This window comes from Macaca fascicularis, chromosome 7 (genome assembly GCF_037993035.2).
Source record: "Macaca fascicularis isolate 582-1 chromosome 7, T2T-MFA8v1.1".
NCBI lineage: Eukaryota > Metazoa > Chordata > Mammalia > Primates > Cercopithecidae > Macaca > Macaca fascicularis.
The window spans coordinates 38,413,803-38,433,174 of record NC_088381.1 but is presented as its reverse complement, the minus strand read 5'-3'; the positions used below and the strand labels follow the sequence as shown (position 1 = coordinate 38,433,174).

General features: G+C 33.6%; 1 protein-coding gene across 8 annotated transcripts in view; it reads left to right on the top strand.

The window, feature by feature from the left end:
• VPS13C (vacuolar protein sorting 13 homolog C) overlaps window positions 1-19,372 on the top strand; it is a 189,598-nt gene that overhangs the window by 148,694 nt on the left and 21,532 nt on the right. For all 8 annotated transcript variants that reach the window (XM_005559702.4, XM_015452896.4, XM_005559700.4 and 5 more), the window contains 11 exons: window positions 2,332-2,567; window positions 8,796-8,937; window positions 10,319-10,459; window positions 11,231-11,312; window positions 11,428-11,497; window positions 12,107-12,218; window positions 12,340-12,453; window positions 14,296-14,435; window positions 15,994-16,075; window positions 17,221-17,334; window positions 18,123-18,198. In XM_005559702.4, the coding sequence (XP_005559759.3) occupies window positions 2,332-2,567; window positions 8,796-8,937; window positions 10,319-10,459; window positions 11,231-11,312; window positions 11,428-11,497; window positions 12,107-12,218; window positions 12,340-12,453; window positions 14,296-14,435; window positions 15,994-16,075; window positions 17,221-17,334; window positions 18,123-18,198 (1,309 nt within the window). The remainder of the gene's footprint in view (window positions 1-2,331; window positions 2,568-8,795; window positions 8,938-10,318; window positions 10,460-11,230; window positions 11,313-11,427; window positions 11,498-12,106; window positions 12,219-12,339; window positions 12,454-14,295; window positions 14,436-15,993; window positions 16,076-17,220; window positions 17,335-18,122; window positions 18,199-19,372) is intronic.

Below are 19,372 nucleotides of genomic sequence, written 5' to 3'. Positions count from 1 at the left end.
TCACACGTGGCTGTCTTATCAGAGTTTGTCACTGGCACTTTGCTTTGTCTATCTGGGGAGGCCATGGTTCCCTGCTTGCTGTTTCTTTTTGTGGATACGTGTCTCTGGCTTTACACTGAAGGATTGTTTATTTATTCCAGTGTTTGTTCTCTGGCTTGTTTTGGTCTTTCTAGAGTATGTTTGCTTAGAGGTCGGTTGCAGTTGCCTGTGGACCTCCTTTATCCTAGATTATTGCTTCCTGTTATTAGCACTAGATGGTGGCATAAGTCCTGGTTTGCTTCAGTTCTCAGAAACATTTGGCAGTACTGTCCCCAGTGGTGGGGAGGGGGTTGCATCTCAAAGGGGATATCCCAGCTATGTAGGAAGGCTGCCCAGTGGTTCCTCCTCAGAAGATTTATGGACTGTGCCTCCCACAATGTTGTGCTGCTGAACAGCCACTCTGAATAGGCGTCTCCTTTGGCTGAAATAAAGAGCAGAAATTCTTGGGCTGGAGTTTTTAATCCTGCTTCCCATCTTTGCCTGTAGCCTCCACTGGGGGTTTTTCTTCCTAAGGCACTTGTGATGCTTCCCATGGGCTGAGTCAGGAGTGGTTTTCCTGCAAGAAAACCCAAGATGTGGGGAAGCTGGCTTTCTGCTTTGATCTCACTTTATCCAGTGTAGAAATGGTGAGCCGAAGAGGAATTTCCTGCATGCAGTGCCAAGCAGATTTGGGGAGAGGCATTGTAGGTAGAGAAATTCATTTCTCTTACCATCTGCGTGGAGCTTTTCTCTTCTCTGTGGCTCCAGGAATTGTGTCGGCCTCAGGTTCAAGTTCTGGGATATTGCTGGTGATAATCTTGGCACTAGAAGTTTATGTTTGGTTTTCTGTGATAAAGAGTGAAGCCACATTGCTTCTACTTTTCCATTTTGGAGGTATCACCCTCTGTTGATTTTAATTTCTGACCATTTCAAAGCAAAATTATTAAATAGATAATGATAATATGACAAAGAAGGAGTGATAGCCATAAACCTTCATGCAATGAATAGTATTGCATCAACATGTAAAACTTAAAATGCTAGAAATTAACTGAAACACAATCACCTGGGGATATTTTATTGTACTTCATTTAATTTTTAACACAAGAAATAGATGAAAAACAAGAGTCAAATAATATTGGAAGAATAACTGTGAACTAAGATACATAGCACATTTTGTAGTTTACAGATACAGAATTCACCTTCTTAATAGGTATGTTTGAAAATTTGATCTCTTGTTAGAATAAAAAAACTGGGCAGGCTTCTTTGATCATATAATATACCTTGAAAGTATTAGTAAATTTTGAACGTTAATGACGCTCAACTGTTCTTATGCTCTTGGTAACTTCAGTTGTTTTTGTTTTTTGTTTTCTCCCCTGGAAAGCATGGAATGGAAAGTACATAGTAGGTACTTGTACTGCTTATTGAAATGAACTGTTCTATTTTCATTAAACCTAGAATGAAGTAGAATTTATTATTTTAACCTCTGAAAACACTGACCAAATAAAGCCTTATATTTTTAAGTGCTACATACATTTTAAGTGCTTCGCCAGTGTGATTCACATAAATATTTCCTATGTTATAGATCACGAAAACATAAAAATAAGCTAGGCTGGTTTTGTCCGAGGTTACATTTCTTTCTTTCTTTTTTTTTTTTTTTTGAGATATAGTGTCGCTCCTGTCGCCCAGGCTGGAGTGCAGTGATGCTATCTCAGCTTACTGTAACCTCCGCCTCCTGGGTTCAAGCAGTTCTCCTGCCTCAGCCTCCTGAGTAGCTGGCATTGCAAGCGCCCACGACCATGCCTGGCTAATTTTTGTATTTTTAGTAGAGACGGGGTTTCACCATGTTGGCCAGGCTGGTCTCGAACTCCTGACCTCAGGTGATCCACCCGCTTCAGCCTCCCAAATCGCTGGGATTGTAGGCGTGAGCCACCACACCTGGCCTAAGGTTACATTTCTGATAAAACTTCTGAACCATTCTGTTCTCCAGCTTGGAGACAAATAATCATCTTACTGCATTGGTGCCACCAAAGTATCCTCTTGAAAATCCTGCTCTGTGCCCTTTCAGCACTCAATTGGTTATTCAAACTAAGGTATTAAAAACCTACGTACTATTAGTCTTAGCTTTTGAAAATAATTTGTGAGTATATTTTAAAATAGATTATAACTTAATTTATGTCATTTTGATGGTTAGAATTTTTCAATTTTAGTAGTGCTTCTTAAACTTCTTCAATCTTTCTCAGTTATTATAGTTCAATTTTATATAATAAAAAGTTACTATGTGCAGGTTTAATGAAAAGTCTTTCTTTTTCCCAGGATGAATGTGGACAGTTTCCATATGATGCAAACATCCAGATACACTGGGTATCATTTCTAGATGGGCGCCAGAGAGTTTTGCTTTTCACCGATGATGTTGCCTTGGTTTCCAAAGCACTACAGGCAGAAGAAATGGAACAGGCTGATTATGAAATAAACTTGTCTCTCCACAGTCTTGGGCTTTCACTGGTTAACAATGAAAGCAAACAGGAAGTTTCATATATTGGGATAACCAGGTATGCAAGAAGGAAAATAAGACATCCTAAACCTTTAAAAGGCATTGAGTTCATAATAGCCAATTTGAGGAAAGTAAAAAGATACCTGGTTTGACTTTGGTATGCTGTATATTTATTCAGTAAAACTTACTGAATAATTCTTTGAACTGTTCGTTGAAAAGCCCCGAGGATACAAAGATGACTAAGATGCTGTCTTTGTCTTCACAATACTCGTTGTCAGTTGGTGGGGAAAAAAGTGGTTTGTTTCTTTCCTTGTTGTCCTTGTGTGTGTGTGTGTGTGTGTGTGTGTGTGTGTGTGTGTGTGTGTAATGAGTTGCAAAAATAGAAAAGGAAAGGATGTACGAAGAAGGATGTATGTGTGCAATGGAAATACAGAGGTATAAGTGACTAGTTTGTGCAGTAGAGGTTGGAGAAACTGTCAAGAGTCAGGGGAAACAGAAACAAATTAAAAAAAGGTTCAGAGAGGAGGCAGTATTTGATATGAGTACATAATCTTTAATGGGTGGCCATTTAGAATTTTGTAATAGTTATGGGACCAGTTATTTTCTGTAGTTCTATTTAAACCTGTGTAAGAAAAATATTAGAACATTTAGTTGATTTTAAAAATCACACTTAATTTGGTAAAACGCTTATTCTTTTTTGGAGGCTGATGGGTGGAATGGTTGACGTGATACCAAATATAATCACGATAGGATCTGTCAGTAAGCACATGTTTGGGGAAAGAAAAGCAAATTAAGGAGAAAATTAAATAGATAATCTATGTAATGAACTTTGCACAACACCTGACAAACTAATGATCATAAATGGTATCATACATACTATTAATATAATGTTAATATATTTATATATAGGCAATGCATTCTTTGTTATATATTTCAGTATTATATGATATTTTTAAACTAAACATGGTAATCATTTTTAGTTATATAGGTCCAGTTTTCTGTTTTGTTCTTTGATAAAACTTTTTACTTTAATATTGTATACGCTGTCCTAGTTTGTCAGGTTTACCTTTATAAGAACATTTAAAAATTTATCTAAAATAACTTCAGTACCTTTTTTATGACATGGTACACATTCAGTGAAATCTAGATTTCCAAAGGAAAAACATCAGTTACATAATTTTAAAAAACAGACTTTTTTTTGAGCAGCCTTATGTCTAGAGAAAAACTGTGTAAAATAAAGAGTTTTCATATACCCACACTCTTCTTTCTCCTGTTACTAACATCTTGCAGTAGTGTGGTACATTTGTTACTATTGATGAGCTAATACTGATACTACATTATTATCTAACTTCATTATTATCTAACTTCTGTATCTAACGTTAAGTATTACTCTTTGTGTTGTACATTCTATGAGTTCTGACAAATGCATAATAAGCTGTATTCACCATTACAGTATTATATAAGATAGTTTCACTGCCCTAAAAATCTCTCAGCTTCCTCCTGTTAATCCCTCCATTCCTCTTCTAAACCTTTGGAAACCGCTGATCTTTTTATTGTCTCCAAAGTTTTTCTTTTTTCAGAATTTCATTTGGTTGGAATCAAACAGTATGTAACATATTCAGATTAACTTCTTTCACTTGGCAGTATGCTTTTAAGGTTCTTTTGTTTCTTTTCATGGCTTGACAGCTCATTTCTTTTTATTAAATAGTCCATTGTATGAATGGACTATTACTCCAGTTTGTTTATCCATTCAACTATTGAAGGAGGTCTTGGTTGCTTCCACATTTTGGCAATTATGAATAAAGCTGTTATAAACATTCATGTGCAAGTTTTTGTGTAGACATATGTTTTTCTCCTCTTTGGAGTAAGTGCCAAGGAATGTGATTGCTGGATCATATGATAAAAGTATGTTTAGTTTTGTAAGAAATACCGAATTATCTTACAAAGTGGCTGCATCATTTTGCATTCCCCCCAGCAATAAATGAGAGTTCCTGTGGCTCCACATCCTTGCCAAAATTTGGTATTGTGTTTTGGATTTTCGCTATTTTAATAAGGATGTAGTAGTATGTCATTGCTTTACTTTGCAGTTTTCTGATGAGACATGATGTTAAGGATCTGTTCATATGCTTATTTGCCATCTATATATCTTCTTTCCTGAGCCACCTGTTCAAATCTTTTGTCCATTTTAAAATTAGGTTATTTTCTTAATGTTGAGTTTTAAGAGTTCTTTGTTTATTTTGGATACTAGTCTTCTATCAGATATATGTTTTGCAAATACTTTTTCCCAGTCTGTGGCTTATCTCTTTATTCTCTTAACTGTTTTTATTTTTTTATTTTTTATTTATTTTTTTTGAGACGGAGTCTCGCTCTGTCGCCCAGGCTGGAGTGCAGTGGCCGGATCTCAGCTCACTGCAAGCTCCGCCTCCCGGGTTCACGCCATTCTCCTGCCTCAGCCTCCCGAGTAGCTGGGACTACAGGCGTCCGCCACCTAGCCCGGCTAGTTTTTTGTATTTTTTAGTAGAGACGGGGTTTCACCGTGTTAGCCAGGATGGTCTCGATCTCCTGACCTCGTTATCCACCCGTCTTGGCCTCCCAAAGTGCTGGGATTACAGGCTTGAGCCACCGCGCCCGGCTCTTAACTGTTTTTAACAGCAGAAGTTTTATATTTTACATCAGACTCATCAATTATTTTCCTTCATGGATTGCACTTTTGGTGTTGTATATAAGAAGTCTTCACTATACCCAAAGTTACCTAGATATCCTCCTATTATCTTCTAGGAGTTTTATAATTTTGTGTTTTATATTTATTTATTTTTATGTATGTATGTATTTATTTATTTTTGAGACAGAGTATCACTCTGTTGCCCAGGCTGGAATGCAGTGTTGTAATCACCGCTCACTGCAACCTCTGCCAGCTAGGCTCAAGCAATCCTCCCACCTCAGCCTCCTGAGTAGCTGGGACTACAGGCACGTGCCACCATGCCAGGCTGATATTTTTTATTTCTTTGTGGAGATGGAATTTCGCCATGTTGTCTAGGCTGATCTCAAACTTATATTTAAGTCTAATCCAGTTTGAGTTATTTTTTGTGAAAGATGAAAGCTCTGTGTCTAGATTGGCTTTATTGCATGTGGCTGTCCGGGTGTTCCAACATAATTTGTTGAAAGACTTTGGTAGTTTCCTCATTTAGATCACATACACTTTGTATTAGATTGTGTTTATACATAGTTTGTTTCTTTGGTGCTAATGTAAATGGTATTCTGTTTTTATTTTAAATTTTAATTGTTTATTGCTGGCATGTAAGAAAGCAGTTGACTTGTATATTAACCTTATATTTTTGCAATGTTGTTATAATTTCTTATTAGTTACCAGAGTTTTTGGGTTGATTCTTTGGGATTTTCTGTTTAGACAGTCATGTCAAATGTGAACATAGGCACTTGATTTCTTCACTCCCAAATTTACTTCTTGTCTTACCACTTCTTGGACTTCAGTACTATGTTGAGGTGGGAATAATTGAGAGTGGACATACTTGCCTTGTTCCTAATCTTGGTGGGAAAGCATCTGGTTTCTCCCTATGATGTTAGCTATAAGTTTTTTGTAGGTGCTCTTTATCAAGTTGAGGAAGTTCCCCTTTAAGTTGTCTCAGAGTTTTTATCGTGAATAATGTTGGATTTATAGTGTCTATAGTAGATATTTTATTCAGTGCCTTCACTGACTGGTATCCTCTAAATACATTTTATAGTTAGAACATTGTTAACACTACCATTGACTAGTATAAACAAGCTATGTAAAGTAAAATATTATAGATTTTAGTATTCTCTAATTCACGTGCCAGCAAAGTTTGGCCTGTGAACCAAATCTAGTCCAGTGCCTGTTTTTGTACAGCTTTTGACTTAAGAATAATTTGTTTTACATTTGTAAATGGTTGAAAAAAATTAAAAGAAAGTAACATGAAAATTGTGCAATTCAGTTTATTTCCCATAAATAATGTTTTGTTGGGACACAGTGATTTCTGTTCTTTTACATGGCTGCTTTTACATTGCTACTCAGTGCATTACAGATCACAGCGTGTTTGAGTTCATGCATATTGTTCTGCAGCATTTTTTTTATTACTGATATATATCCATCATATCAAAACAAGAGAAAAGTGGACTTTGAATGTTATTCTTTTGTAATGAAATGTGGATTATCTTCTTATTTAAAAAAGCATTATTTTACTATGTTATGAAACTACAGCTGTGCTGAAATAATACAATATATGTTGACAATATAGTTTCCAAACTAAGCACTTACCATAACATTTCCAAATCACAGGAAAGCAATGGCCAGAAAAATTAGAAAATTTAAGGCAAAATATATAATCACACAGAATATCTTCACAAATATAAAAAACAATAATGAGGCTGCAAGCAAAGTAAGTTTCTGAATGACTTATTTGTTAGCCAAGCCAGGAAAGTTTTTTAAGTCTTTTACCAATGGTGAGTTAATTGAATTATGTCTGATTGCAGCAGCTAAAGAAATGTATCGGAGAAAATGAGCTTGTTTAAGGCCATTAGCCTTTCAGTAGGAACAGTTGCTTAAAGAATTGAAGACATTGCGAACAACATCAATAGTCAATTTAAAAAACAAGGCAAATGATATTGAGTGGTGTCCCTTGGCTCTTGATGAGTCAACAGATGTTACCAATACTGTTCAGTTGTATATTTGAGAAGTCAGCACTGAGTTTGAAGTGACTAAAGGATTAACCTCTATAAATAGTTTGCCTAGGACAACTATAGGTGAGAATATTTTCAAACAAGCTGATGAAATACTAATTCAATATAACCTGAAGATAGATACAACTGATTATGGGAAAAATATGTGTGGAACAGAAAAAGACTTAGTTGGACAAATTCATAAAGCTGGTGAAAAGGTAAAGCATTTAAAGCCTATTGTATTATTTGTGAGCAGGTACTTAGTAGAAAATATTTCAGTCCACCTTTTGTTATCAAACCACTAGTGTCAAATAGTAAACTTCATTAAGTCTTGTGGACTAAACTATCATCAGTTCTGTGAATTTTTGCCAGAACTAGAATCTGAATGTTCTGACTTGTGTTACCACATAGCAGTTTGATGGGTTAGCAGCAGTAACTTTTTATTGTACTCTTTGAATTCTGGGCCAGCATTAAAATGTTTTTGAACAAAAAGAACCACCCTCAACCACTATTATTAAACACCAATAATAGTGGCTTTGGAAATTAGTTTTTGTTGCATAATTGCAGAACTGATGATTTTTTAAATGAATTTCAAGCTAAAATTGGAAGACAGTGCTTGTATGAAAAATTTATACTACAGTATAGTCAATTTTGAAGACCACTAATGTTTGAATCTCAAGTAATATCAGGATATTCCATGTACTTCCTGTGCTATCCAAAGTTAAAACATGAAGCAAAATCTCCACTTCCACATATATTTGGAGAGGATATATTTTATGGCCGGCAACTCCAGTTCCAGCAACATTTTTTCTGACCTCAATGCAGGTGTAAGGAAATTTCCTCATTTCACAATTCGTTTGTGCAATTGAGGAGCTTCTACCTAACTTTGAATTGGAAGTGATTGACCTGTAATGTATTAATATACTAAAAGGCAAATATCAAGAGAATAATTTAATAGAATTTTATAAATGCCTTCCAAGTGATATATATGCTCTAGTAAAATAATAAATTCTCATTGATCAATGTCAGTATTTGGCAGCACCTATCTGTGTGAAATGGTATTTTTAAAGATGCTCATTACAGATTACCATTAATAGATGAACATTTGCGATAGATTTTGGTAATAAATAACACTAAGTGACATGTTACTTTCACAAAAGAAGTTTATTTTTTCATTAATAGACTTGTTTTTAAGAATTGCTCTTATTTTATATTCTAAATTTCATCAATTAAAAATTTATTTAAATCAATTAAATATCTCTCTTTTGTATCTAAGTTGCCTATCTAATAACTTGAATTTTGTCTCAGTCCAGAAAACCTAAAATATTGACTATTTAATATATGGCCCTCTGCAGAAAAAGTTTGCCAGTCCCTTAATTGATTGATGTCAACATTGATAGAAAAAGTTATTTTCTTGCCTGCCTCTTTTATTTTTGTACTCTTACAACACAGGTATAGTTCGTTACTTTAAGAAGTTTCTTATACTAATGTAATTTTCATAGGAAAATAATAGTTACAATAATCTGGAGTTGCATGAAGTTCCACAGATCTAAATACATATTGCTAATTTAATTTTTTTGTGTGAATTACTCAGTTCTGGTGTTGTTTGGGAGATGAAACCAAAACGGAAATGGAAGCCATTTAGTCAAAAGCAGATAATCTTACTGGAACAATCCTATCAGAAACATCAAATATCAAGAGACCATGGCTGGATTAAGCTAGATAATAATTTTGAGGTATACCAAAATTCTTTTTTTTTTTTATTTTTATATGTGTGTTTTCCTGGTGGTGGTAGTAAGTAAAATTGTAATGCCCAAGTAAAGACGTGTACAAAAATGAACTTATTAGTAGATAAACTTTTATTTCTTAATAGGATTGGCATGACTGATACACATAAGTGTATTTTTAATTAAAACAGATTGTTATTTAATCATATACTATGAAACAGGATTTAAATCGGTGTTTTAATAATTTTATTGCATTTTTATATTTTTATAATTCTATTAACAAATCAGATAGTCTTAAGGAACTTATTTTCAGAAAGATTAGGGAGAAGTTAAGATTGCTTCATTGAAATTTTTTTTAATATTTTGAATGACACTAATACATATTGCTAAATAAAGACTGTGTAAAATTACATATTTCATTCAGGAAAAACCTACAAAAACCTGCTCAAGTAAATTCAATAAATGTGAGTGATTGTTGGACATGAGTAGGCATTCACAAATAAAGATGCACTCCACCTGGGCCCTTACACAGTTAAAACTAAAAGTCACCTATGCTCCAGGAAGTCTGAAGAAGCTTGACTGCAATTTCCAGCTTGCTCTAGTTTAATCATGCAGTTTGGTTACTCTTTGTCTTTGTTGTCTGATGGTTTGGGTAGCACTGTCACCAGTTACATTCCCCATCCACCCCCATCAATTTTGGCCATACTTAAATGATTAAAAAAAAACTATATAATTAGTGTCAGACATGACTAAGCTATCAATTATTGATTGCAAAACAGAGTTTGTTTAGAATTATCTTGGGGCCAGGCACAGTGGCTCACACCTGTAATCCCAGTACTTTAGGAGGCTGAGGCAGGAGGATCACTTGAGGCCAGGAGTTTGAGACTTGCCTGGGCAACATAGTGAGACCTTGTCTCTAAACAAAAAAGATAATAAAAATTAAAATTAGCTGGGCATGGTGTCACATCTGTAGTCTCAGCTGCTTGGGAGACTGAGGCGGGAGGATCACTTGAGGCCAGGAGGTTGAGGCTGCAGTGAGCTGTGATTTTGCCACTGCACTTGTGACAGCAAGACCCCGTTTCAAGAAAAAAAAAAAAAAGAATTATCTGGAACTATTTGAAGAAGTTTTCTTTTACATAAAGCATGTTTTTTAAACTATAGTTTCTATACTTGAAAAGTTTCACAATTGTTGTCTTGTTTTTCTAATAACTTTGGTAGAAAAGTGGTGCTTTTGCTTCAGAGACCTCAACTGTAGATCACTTTAAGATAGATCTGTTGGTGAGACACAAAGATAAAGATTTTTTCAATTTGATCAATAAACAGATATTTAAAATGGAATAGCTACTGTGCTAATATCAGCTCATCACAAAACCATGTGCTTTTTTTCCAGGTCAATTTTGATAAAGATCCAATGGAAATGCGCCTCCCTATTCGTTGCCCTATTAAACGAGACTTTTTATCAGGAATTCAGATTGAATTTAAGCAGTCTTCTCACCAGAGAAGTTTAAGGGCCAGGTTGTACTGGCTTCAGGTAACGTTGTCATCCTCAAATAAGTGTTTATCATCACTTTGGAAATCTTGGGAATGAAATTTTTTTTTTACAACTTTATAGTTTACATTGTTGTAATTGGTATCTTTTCTTTGTATGTTTTTTCCCCTTCTTCCACATATCCTGTTTATTCAACATCTTACTTATACACTTCGTGACTGTTAAGACTAATTTTGAGCAGTTAGCTTGCAAAAGGGTTTTCTTGCACTGGGATTGTTATTTTTAAATGTTCCTTTGAATTTGTCATGGGACCGCCATATAAGATTTTCCTTTGTCATTCTTCAGGGCAGAGAGCAGAGCTTTGCTGGAGGTTCCTTTTGGATGCTTGCTTGCTCCCTCCCAGCATCCCTCCCTTCCTTCCTTCCTTTTAGCTGTTAAGTACTGTTTAGCCTACTTTAATTCTTTTTCTTTTTACCTTATTCCTTAATTTCATATTCAGTTTCCACTTATGTTTTATTTACACCATAGAGAATTGAAATCTTGCGGGATCCATAGATACAAGTATTTTCATTAATGATGTACATATTGCACACTGTTAATACAATCATGAGAGTATTTATATAGTCCTTTATTTAAAGCCTTACCCTTGCTGAAGTATATAACTTTTACAGGTTTAAAATGAAACTTCTAATTACACCACATATACACGCAGACAATTATGATGAAGGTAGTGGCCTCTTCTATAACGTTATCTTTGAAACTAAAAGTTTAAATTATTTGAAATCTTGGTAAGTTGGTTTTCTTTTCTTTCAGGTTGATAATCAGTTGCCAGGTGCGATGTTCCCTGTTGTATTTCATCCTGTTGCCCCTCCAAAGTCTATTGCTTTAGATTCAGGTAAAAAGAAATAAGTTATGACATAGATATAACTTATTTGTAAAAGTTAAATAGGCATCAGTTTGACCTAGTATAAAGCATTATTTTTTTTTCATGTGTTACTTCTTCCTCTTAGAGCCCAAGCCTTTCATTGATGTGAGTGTCATCACAAGATTTAATGAGTACAGTAAAGTCTTACAGTTCAAGTAAGTAAAGATTCCTGCTGTTGCTCTAAAGGAATTTAAAATGAGAATCTACTTTGAAAATAAATCTCACTCTTTTTGAAAGTGACTTTCATGTAAAAAGTATTTTCCAACTGAACCTGTTAATTCACTTTTGGTCAAGTAATCTTTTATGCTTCAACTTATTTTAGTAGTAGTCGCTACATATTTTAAAGTGTAGAATTTCTTCAAGTATCTTCTTCCCTTTATAACTCCAATTAGAATATAAAATAGTAAGTGAAATCTAAATGATACGTATTTGTGAGCTGTGTTCTTTAATGTAATCACTGTGAACTTTAAAAATTGGATCATACATGCTACATGATCTAGTTATATTTGTTTCATCTGTGACATGACGAATGTAGCATTTGGGACTGTAAGTGCTAAGTGTTAATGCAGCAATATTACCCTGAGTGAAGCTTTCACTCCAGTGAGAAGGTCTCAATCTAAGAAGACCTTGATCTTATTAACATAAGTTTTAGGAGATGAAGGAACAAGATATAACTGTGACTTTTCACTAAAATCAAAGTTTTAACATCGAAAATTAAAAGATTTGGTAGAAATCCTTTTCCATCTTAAATTTTTTTTCCTTAGGTATTTTATGGTCCTCATTCAGGAAATGGCCTTAAAAATTGATCAGGGGTTTCTAGGAGCTATTATTGTACTGTTTACCCCAACAACAGACCCTGAAGCTGAAAGAAAACGGGTAAAAATTTTCATTTCTTGGGAAAAATATAAAATTAAAAAAAATTTAAATCAGCCTTTTTTGAACTAACTATAATAGAGAAAATAATTAAAATAGAAATTCTTGATTTTATTTTTTTCAGACAAAGTTAATCCAACCAGATATTGATGCTCTAAATGCAGAATTAATGGAGACTTCAATGACTGATATGTCAATTCTTAGTTTCTTTGAACATTTCCATATTTCTCCTGTGAAGGTTTGTTGTAATTATTAATTTGAAAATTTAGTGAAATTATTGTAGAACTTTTTAAAGGGTCTGTGGACCAACATAGGTTTTAATTTGTTGCATCATGTATTTGGTGGGAATTTTATTTGATTAATCAAAATAATTAAGACAATTCTCTGTAACACATGTACAGCCATAATTCCCACAGAGAAACCACCAGAGCATGTTTCCAGTCTTGAATTAATAACCCCTTTATTCAAAGAAGAAGCTGACAAAAGCATTTCTTAATTAAGCGTAGAAGTGCTTGCCAACATTTAATGTTTTGGTTGCACTTTGTAACTACTATCACTGTCTAAACAGAGAGCTATAATGGGTGCCGTAACCAGAATGCGAAAACGCTGAAGTAGGTACTATACTGTTGATGTGGTGTTTTCCCCCCTTCCAAAATTTGATTGTAACTAAGGGAGTGGAAAATTGGATACCTTTCATTTGCCTGATTTTGTACTTTATGAACTCATTTCTCTTTTCCCTTTTGTTGTTCTTTTTAGCTTTTATAGGAGAAGGTGACTGCTTAGTAAATTCACAAATGCTATCAACCATAATGCTCTAAACTTGTGTAATGGGCCAGATTTATAATTAAGTAACTCTTTAAAATATTGATGATCCTTTACATTCTCAAAAACTGTTTACAGCACATTACTTTTAATTGCATTTACCAGTTCTTCAGCTAAATGAATGGACTTCTAAAATGAAATTATTATTTTAAATTGGTATATCAGTTTGGTGATACCAGACATTGATAGTGTCAGGTTTAAAATTTATAATGTTTTATGTGATAGGTAATATACCATTTCTTTTTCACTTTTAAGTGAAAATCAGTTATTTGTGGGATTGAACCACACCTTAAACAAATATTTACTGAATGCTTATTATGAAAGTTGCTGTGGAGGTATAAAATAGCTTCATGGATATTGTATTCTAGAGGGATATTAATGATTGATAATTTACCTATTTGTGTTCTTAGGCACAGTGGCAATTGAGCCATGAAGTCTAATGGTAAAGATTATGAACAACAATTATTTTCATAGCCCATAGTAATGATGCCCTAGGGAAAGGCTGGATCAGTGTTTACCTGTGGTTACCTTTCCTGGATCCCAACACTCCCAGACTCTTCATGTGGGCAGAAGGTCACATGAAAGAAAAAAACAACCGCAGGCTTTCCTGGCCTTGCCCCAAGTCCACTTTACTTGAGCTCTATATTAGTTAGTTAATATGGCTAGGAAATGACAAAATGAGAAAGGAAATTCATCTACTTTACACATGTTGAATTACCTTTTGCCTGTATCTTCTTGCACTGTTACACTAATGGTTCAGTATGAAGTAGCAGCTAAATGAGGATCTGAAATCTCATGTTTAAATACTTAGTTGGAGGGTCTGTGGAAACTGAAAACCTTATTATACTTTTAAAAACTTAACAACTTGCTAACTTACCTTAATTGTCATGTTATCGTTATTATCTATTATTTTGACTGGCAGATTACTTGTGTGCCAGTTGACATGTTTTTCTTCTTAAAATGATTATGACATTTTTGTAAAGTGTGTTGGTCTCCTTCATATGAATACAATGGCATTTATATACATTGCAAAAATTAGAACTCTATTTTTGGATCAGACTAATTTGTATTTTTTCAAAAAGCAAAGAGAATCAAGTGTAAGTGGGTTGTTCTGCTGTAATGTATAGTATCAAATAATAGCTTTCACTAGGACTCTAATCGAAAAATTTTTTTTGGTTTGTTTCTGGACTACCTGGATCCTAAATATGTAAAATTTTCACTTTTAGCTTTCATTTATTGAACATTATTTTTCTTTTAGTTGCATTTGAGTTTGTCTTTGGGTTCCGGAGGTGAAGGATCAGACAAAGAAAAACAGGAAATGTTTGCAGTTCAGTCTGTCAACTTGCTGTTGAAAAGCATAGGTGCTACTCTGACTGATGTGGATGACCTTATATTCAAGTAAGACTTCTGTTAGAGTACATTGGAAAGCAGGTGTACCAAGGTCATGTTTCTGGAGATTAATTCTCTCCACTTGTGCAATGTTAGCTTAGGAAAAGGATAACTTTACTACTTAACAGTTGGAGAATTTGGTCCATTTGTGATTATACTCTTTAGGAATGCTTATTGTATTCATAATGATAAGGTGAAGAGTCTTGTTTTCTTTGATTACTCATGTCTAGATAATACGTGGATATAGAATAATAATTGAATTTTTAAGTGTTATATTGTAAATTGACCATTTTTAAAGCATGTTATATTCAGAGATATGTAATGCTAGATATGTATACATTAAATAAATTGTTATTGAATTGCAATTCAACAATGGCATTGGAACAAGTAATTATCTGGGTGAAAAAAAAAATCCCTGTAGATCATTTTTACCTTACATGTACACTACTAAATTTCAGAGAAAACGAATGATAAAACATAAAACCTAAACTGAAAAGACAAAAAAAAAAAAAAAGACAAAAAAAAAAGACATCTCTGAATAGAGGATGCCTTTCTAAGTTTAAAAGCAGTGGAAAATATTTCAATAGAAAATAAAAGATATATTTAACCACATAAAAATCAAATACTTTTCAACAAAATCCATGAAAATAATTAAAAACAAAAGACTGGGAAAATATAATGACAGAGAAAGGACTATTATCTTAATATTAAACATTGATAAGAAAAACCTAGATTCTAATGGTATAGTGGCCAGAGAACAATAGGAGATAATTAAGGAATGATGATGTTATTATTTATCAAATAATACATGCAAATTAAAGCAACTTATCAAAGATTTTAAAATATGAGCGATTCTATTTTAAAATCCTATTTAATACTAGTCAGGGGTGGTTCTACGAAATAGGCACTTTTTAAATACTGTTGGTGTAAGTGGAAAACTACATTTGTTAGGAGCCTTAAATGTTTTGTTGCTTTTCACCCAGTAATTCTCTTTTTGGAAATTCTTTCCAAAAAGTAATCTAATCTTGAAGTTCAACCAAATAGTTATATTCAACATACACATGGCATCATTAATTATTTTACCAAAAATTGGAAATGTCTGACAGTGGAAGAATTGCTTGTTATGACACTGCCACATGGTAACATGATATGTTTCTGTTTAAAATGTTTATGTAGAGTTTTAAATAACATAGAGAAATACTTCTCCACAATTTTGAGTGTAAACAGGGCATACAAAATGTTTTAAACATTTTATCTTTGCATATGAAAGAAAAGAAAGAATTCAAAGTGGGAAATAAGAAAATAAACCTTTAAAATCCACTATGCGGTGGGACGATGGTTGACTTTTAAAGAATCTCCTCACTCTTTATGCATATATGAAAAACTTGTGCACTGTTTTTATTATAATTTAGTAACCATTATTAAGACAATCATAAATTGTTATGTGGTAAATATACAAAGTCGATTGTGAAAGAATAGGCTATGATTAGCATTAGCTGTCATTCAAATTTTAAGTCCCTTTTTTTTTATATAAGTATCTTTGAATCTTTCCTTTTTCTCCTCCCAGGCTTGCTTATTATGAAATTCAATACCAATTTTACAAGAGAGATCAGCTTATGTGGAGTGTTGTTAGGCATTACAGTGAACAGGTAATTTCCTATCACAGTATTTCATAAGGAATATACTTCATAAAATATCAAAACATTTTCATGGGACTGTATAGTATGCAGTAATGTTTATATAATTTACCTCAGTTTGAAATCTCCTTATTTAGTGGTTTTCTTCAATGATTAATTTCTATTTCTTTAGTTCTACCCCTCTTTATACACCTTTTGAAAATTTTCCTCCAGTTCCTTTTTTGACTTTGCAATTATACTTTTACCACTTTGGGAAAGAATAGTGACTTTATAGTCATTACACTTGATTTCTTCAGTGATTACAGTTTCTGAATATAATCTAGTGAATTGCAAGCAGAATTCTAAGCCCGCTTCCTCCCTGTGCCTCAGTTACTCTGTGGTTCAAGTATGTATGCACAGAGACAGTCAGTAGTTGTTGCAGGTCACTTTGGTACAATTGCTATACCATGGAACTGCAGGGTGACATTTCCTTTCCTTCCACTGCTGGAATGTTCTTTCTCCTATGACATATACAGACATTATGAAAGTTACGTGTTAAAATTAGGATATGTTTTCCCTTATTTTTTGTTTTGGTTATTGATTATTTTCCATCTAATTTATTAATAATAATGATGGTAAAGTAATAATAAAAACAACTAACAATTACTGAATTATGTATTCATTTAATATGCATACTCACCCATGCAAGGACAGTGTAACTTCCCTTCTTAAAAATTTTTAAGTTTTTATAGAGACATGGTATCACTGTGTTGCCCAGGCTGGTCATTAACTCCTGGCCTCAAGTGATCCTCTCATCTCAGCCTTCCAAAGTGTTGGGATTACAGGCATCAGCCATCACACCCAGCCTACCCTTCCATTTTATAGATTAGAAGACAGGCTGTTAGATACTAAATAACTTGTAGAAGGTCACATAACTGCTACGTGGCAGCCTGTGTGTCAAACCAGTTCTGTTTAATTTAAAAGCTCTTTGTAAAGTATTAGCATAGTGCCTGGCACAGAGTAAAAGATCAATTAGTGGATGTGGTGGTGGTTATTCCCTACAGCTTTCTTTTAACACAAACTTAATTTTATCAGTAAATCTCTTTTTTTTCTATTTTATTATGATGTTTCTTAAAACAGTTATGAAGGACTTAATTAAATTTTTTTTTCTTTTTTAGTTCTTGAAACAGATGTATGTCCTTGTATTGGGGTTAGATGTACTTGGAAACCCATTTGGATTAATTAGAGGTCTGTCTGAAGGAGTTGAAGCTTTATTCTATGAACCCTTCCAGGTATTGACCTCTTACTTATTTTAAGGATAGGTATAGAAAAATGGATGTTCTCTTTTTTAATAACAAATAGTAATTTGCATTGTAATTGTATCTGGGAATTGAATAATGTTCAAATCACAAAAGTATATCAATTTAATATTTTTATTTAAAGGTACATGAGATAGCACTGGATGATTGTTTAGAATTTAATGAGCACTGCCCACATTTGCCAGGATTTAATGTAGTTTTTAAGAATATGTAGAATGCTGGGTAGATTAAGACTTTCAAGACTGTTCCACCATTGCGGAAGGGACTAATAGGGAACTGAAAGCAAAGTTTGTTTCATATTCCAGCTTTCATCTAACCTATTCCCCTCCATTTAAAGGGTCTAGCAGCCAGCCCAGTGTATGAGGGTTTTAGAAGAATAAAGCAGAGAAAATAAATGGGAGAATAAGACAGTAAAAAAAATCTGTGGACTCTCCTACTCTTGTTATCATTGCAGCTTGTTTCAGCAATCTGATGAAACTTAGTTCTGGGAGGCCAACTTCAAATTGCAATTGAAGCCAGTGATTTATACCTATCCAATTTTTGACTTAAAGAATTTGCTAAGATCATGTAGGTTGAAATACAATAGATATTCTATCCATATTTGGGGTAGAGGTGAAAATTGATTCATCACAGTGTTTATAGATTTTTACAGATTTGGATTCTTCAGGCAAACCCTGAACTATTAAATTAAAAGTCTTCAACTTATTTAAATTTTAAATAATAAAATTTTTTGGAATTTTTTTTTCTTTTTTTTTTGCCAGGGTGCTGTTCAAGGCCCTGAAGAATTTGCAGAGGGGTTAGTGATTGGAGTGAGAAGTCTCTTTGGACACACAGTAGGTGTGTATCACATATTTGTGTATATGTATATATTTTTTATTATATTGTTATGAAATATGTTGTTGTGAAAAACAAATGCTTTTATTTAATAAAGGAGGGATCACTTTCTTAATAATCCCTTTAAAAGACATGTTTCCTTGTTTTTAAATGGAAAATAAGTTAACAGTGGACTGCTGGTTTTTTAATGTCTTTGTAGTGTTGAATAAATGTACTTTAATTTTATTCCTTTTCTTGTTAGATGGGAAAAGTTAATTTCTGCATTTTTTGTATGAGACAAAATTTTAAGCACCTATTAGTTTAAACCAATTGCATGCTGTATATTATGATAATGCTGTTTATATAAACAATGTAACTTCTCTGAGCCTTAAAATTTTTTTTATTTTATTTTTAATTGACACATGATTGTATATATTTATGGGGTATAGAGTGATATTTTGATACATGTATACACTAGGTAGTGATCAAATCTGGCAATTAGCATATTTATCACCTTGAACAGTTACCATTTCTTTGTGTTGGGAACATTCAAACCCTCTCTTCTAGCTATTTGAAGACATACAATAAGTTGTTGTTAACTGTAGTCACCCTACAGTGCTATAGCACATTAGAACTTATTCTCCTATCTGGTTGTAATGTTGTGTCCAGTAACCAATCTTTCCCTATCCTCTTCTCCCCCTACCCATCTCGGCCTTTAATAACCACAGTTCTACTTTCTAATTCTATGAGTTCAACTTCTTTAGCTCTCAGATGTAAATGAGAACATGCAGTATTTGTTTTTCTGTGCCAGACTTATGTCACTTAACATAATATCCTCCAGGCTCATCCAAGTTGCTGTGAATGAAAGGATTTCATTTTTTTTAAATGCCTAGGTAGTAGTCCATTGTGTGTGTGTGTGTGTGTGTCACATTTTCTTTAGCCATTCATCCATTGATAGACACTTAGATTGATTGTATATCTCAGCTATTGTGACTAGTGCTGCAGTAAACATGGGAGTGCAGACATCTCTTGATATACTGATTTCTTTTCTTTTGGATATATACCCAGTAGTTGGATTGCTGGATCATGTGGTAGTTCTAGTTTTCATTTTTTGAGGAGCCTCCATACTGTTTTCCATTAATAGCTGTATTAAGTTATATTCCCACTCTCAGGGTATAAGCATTCCCTTTTCTTCACT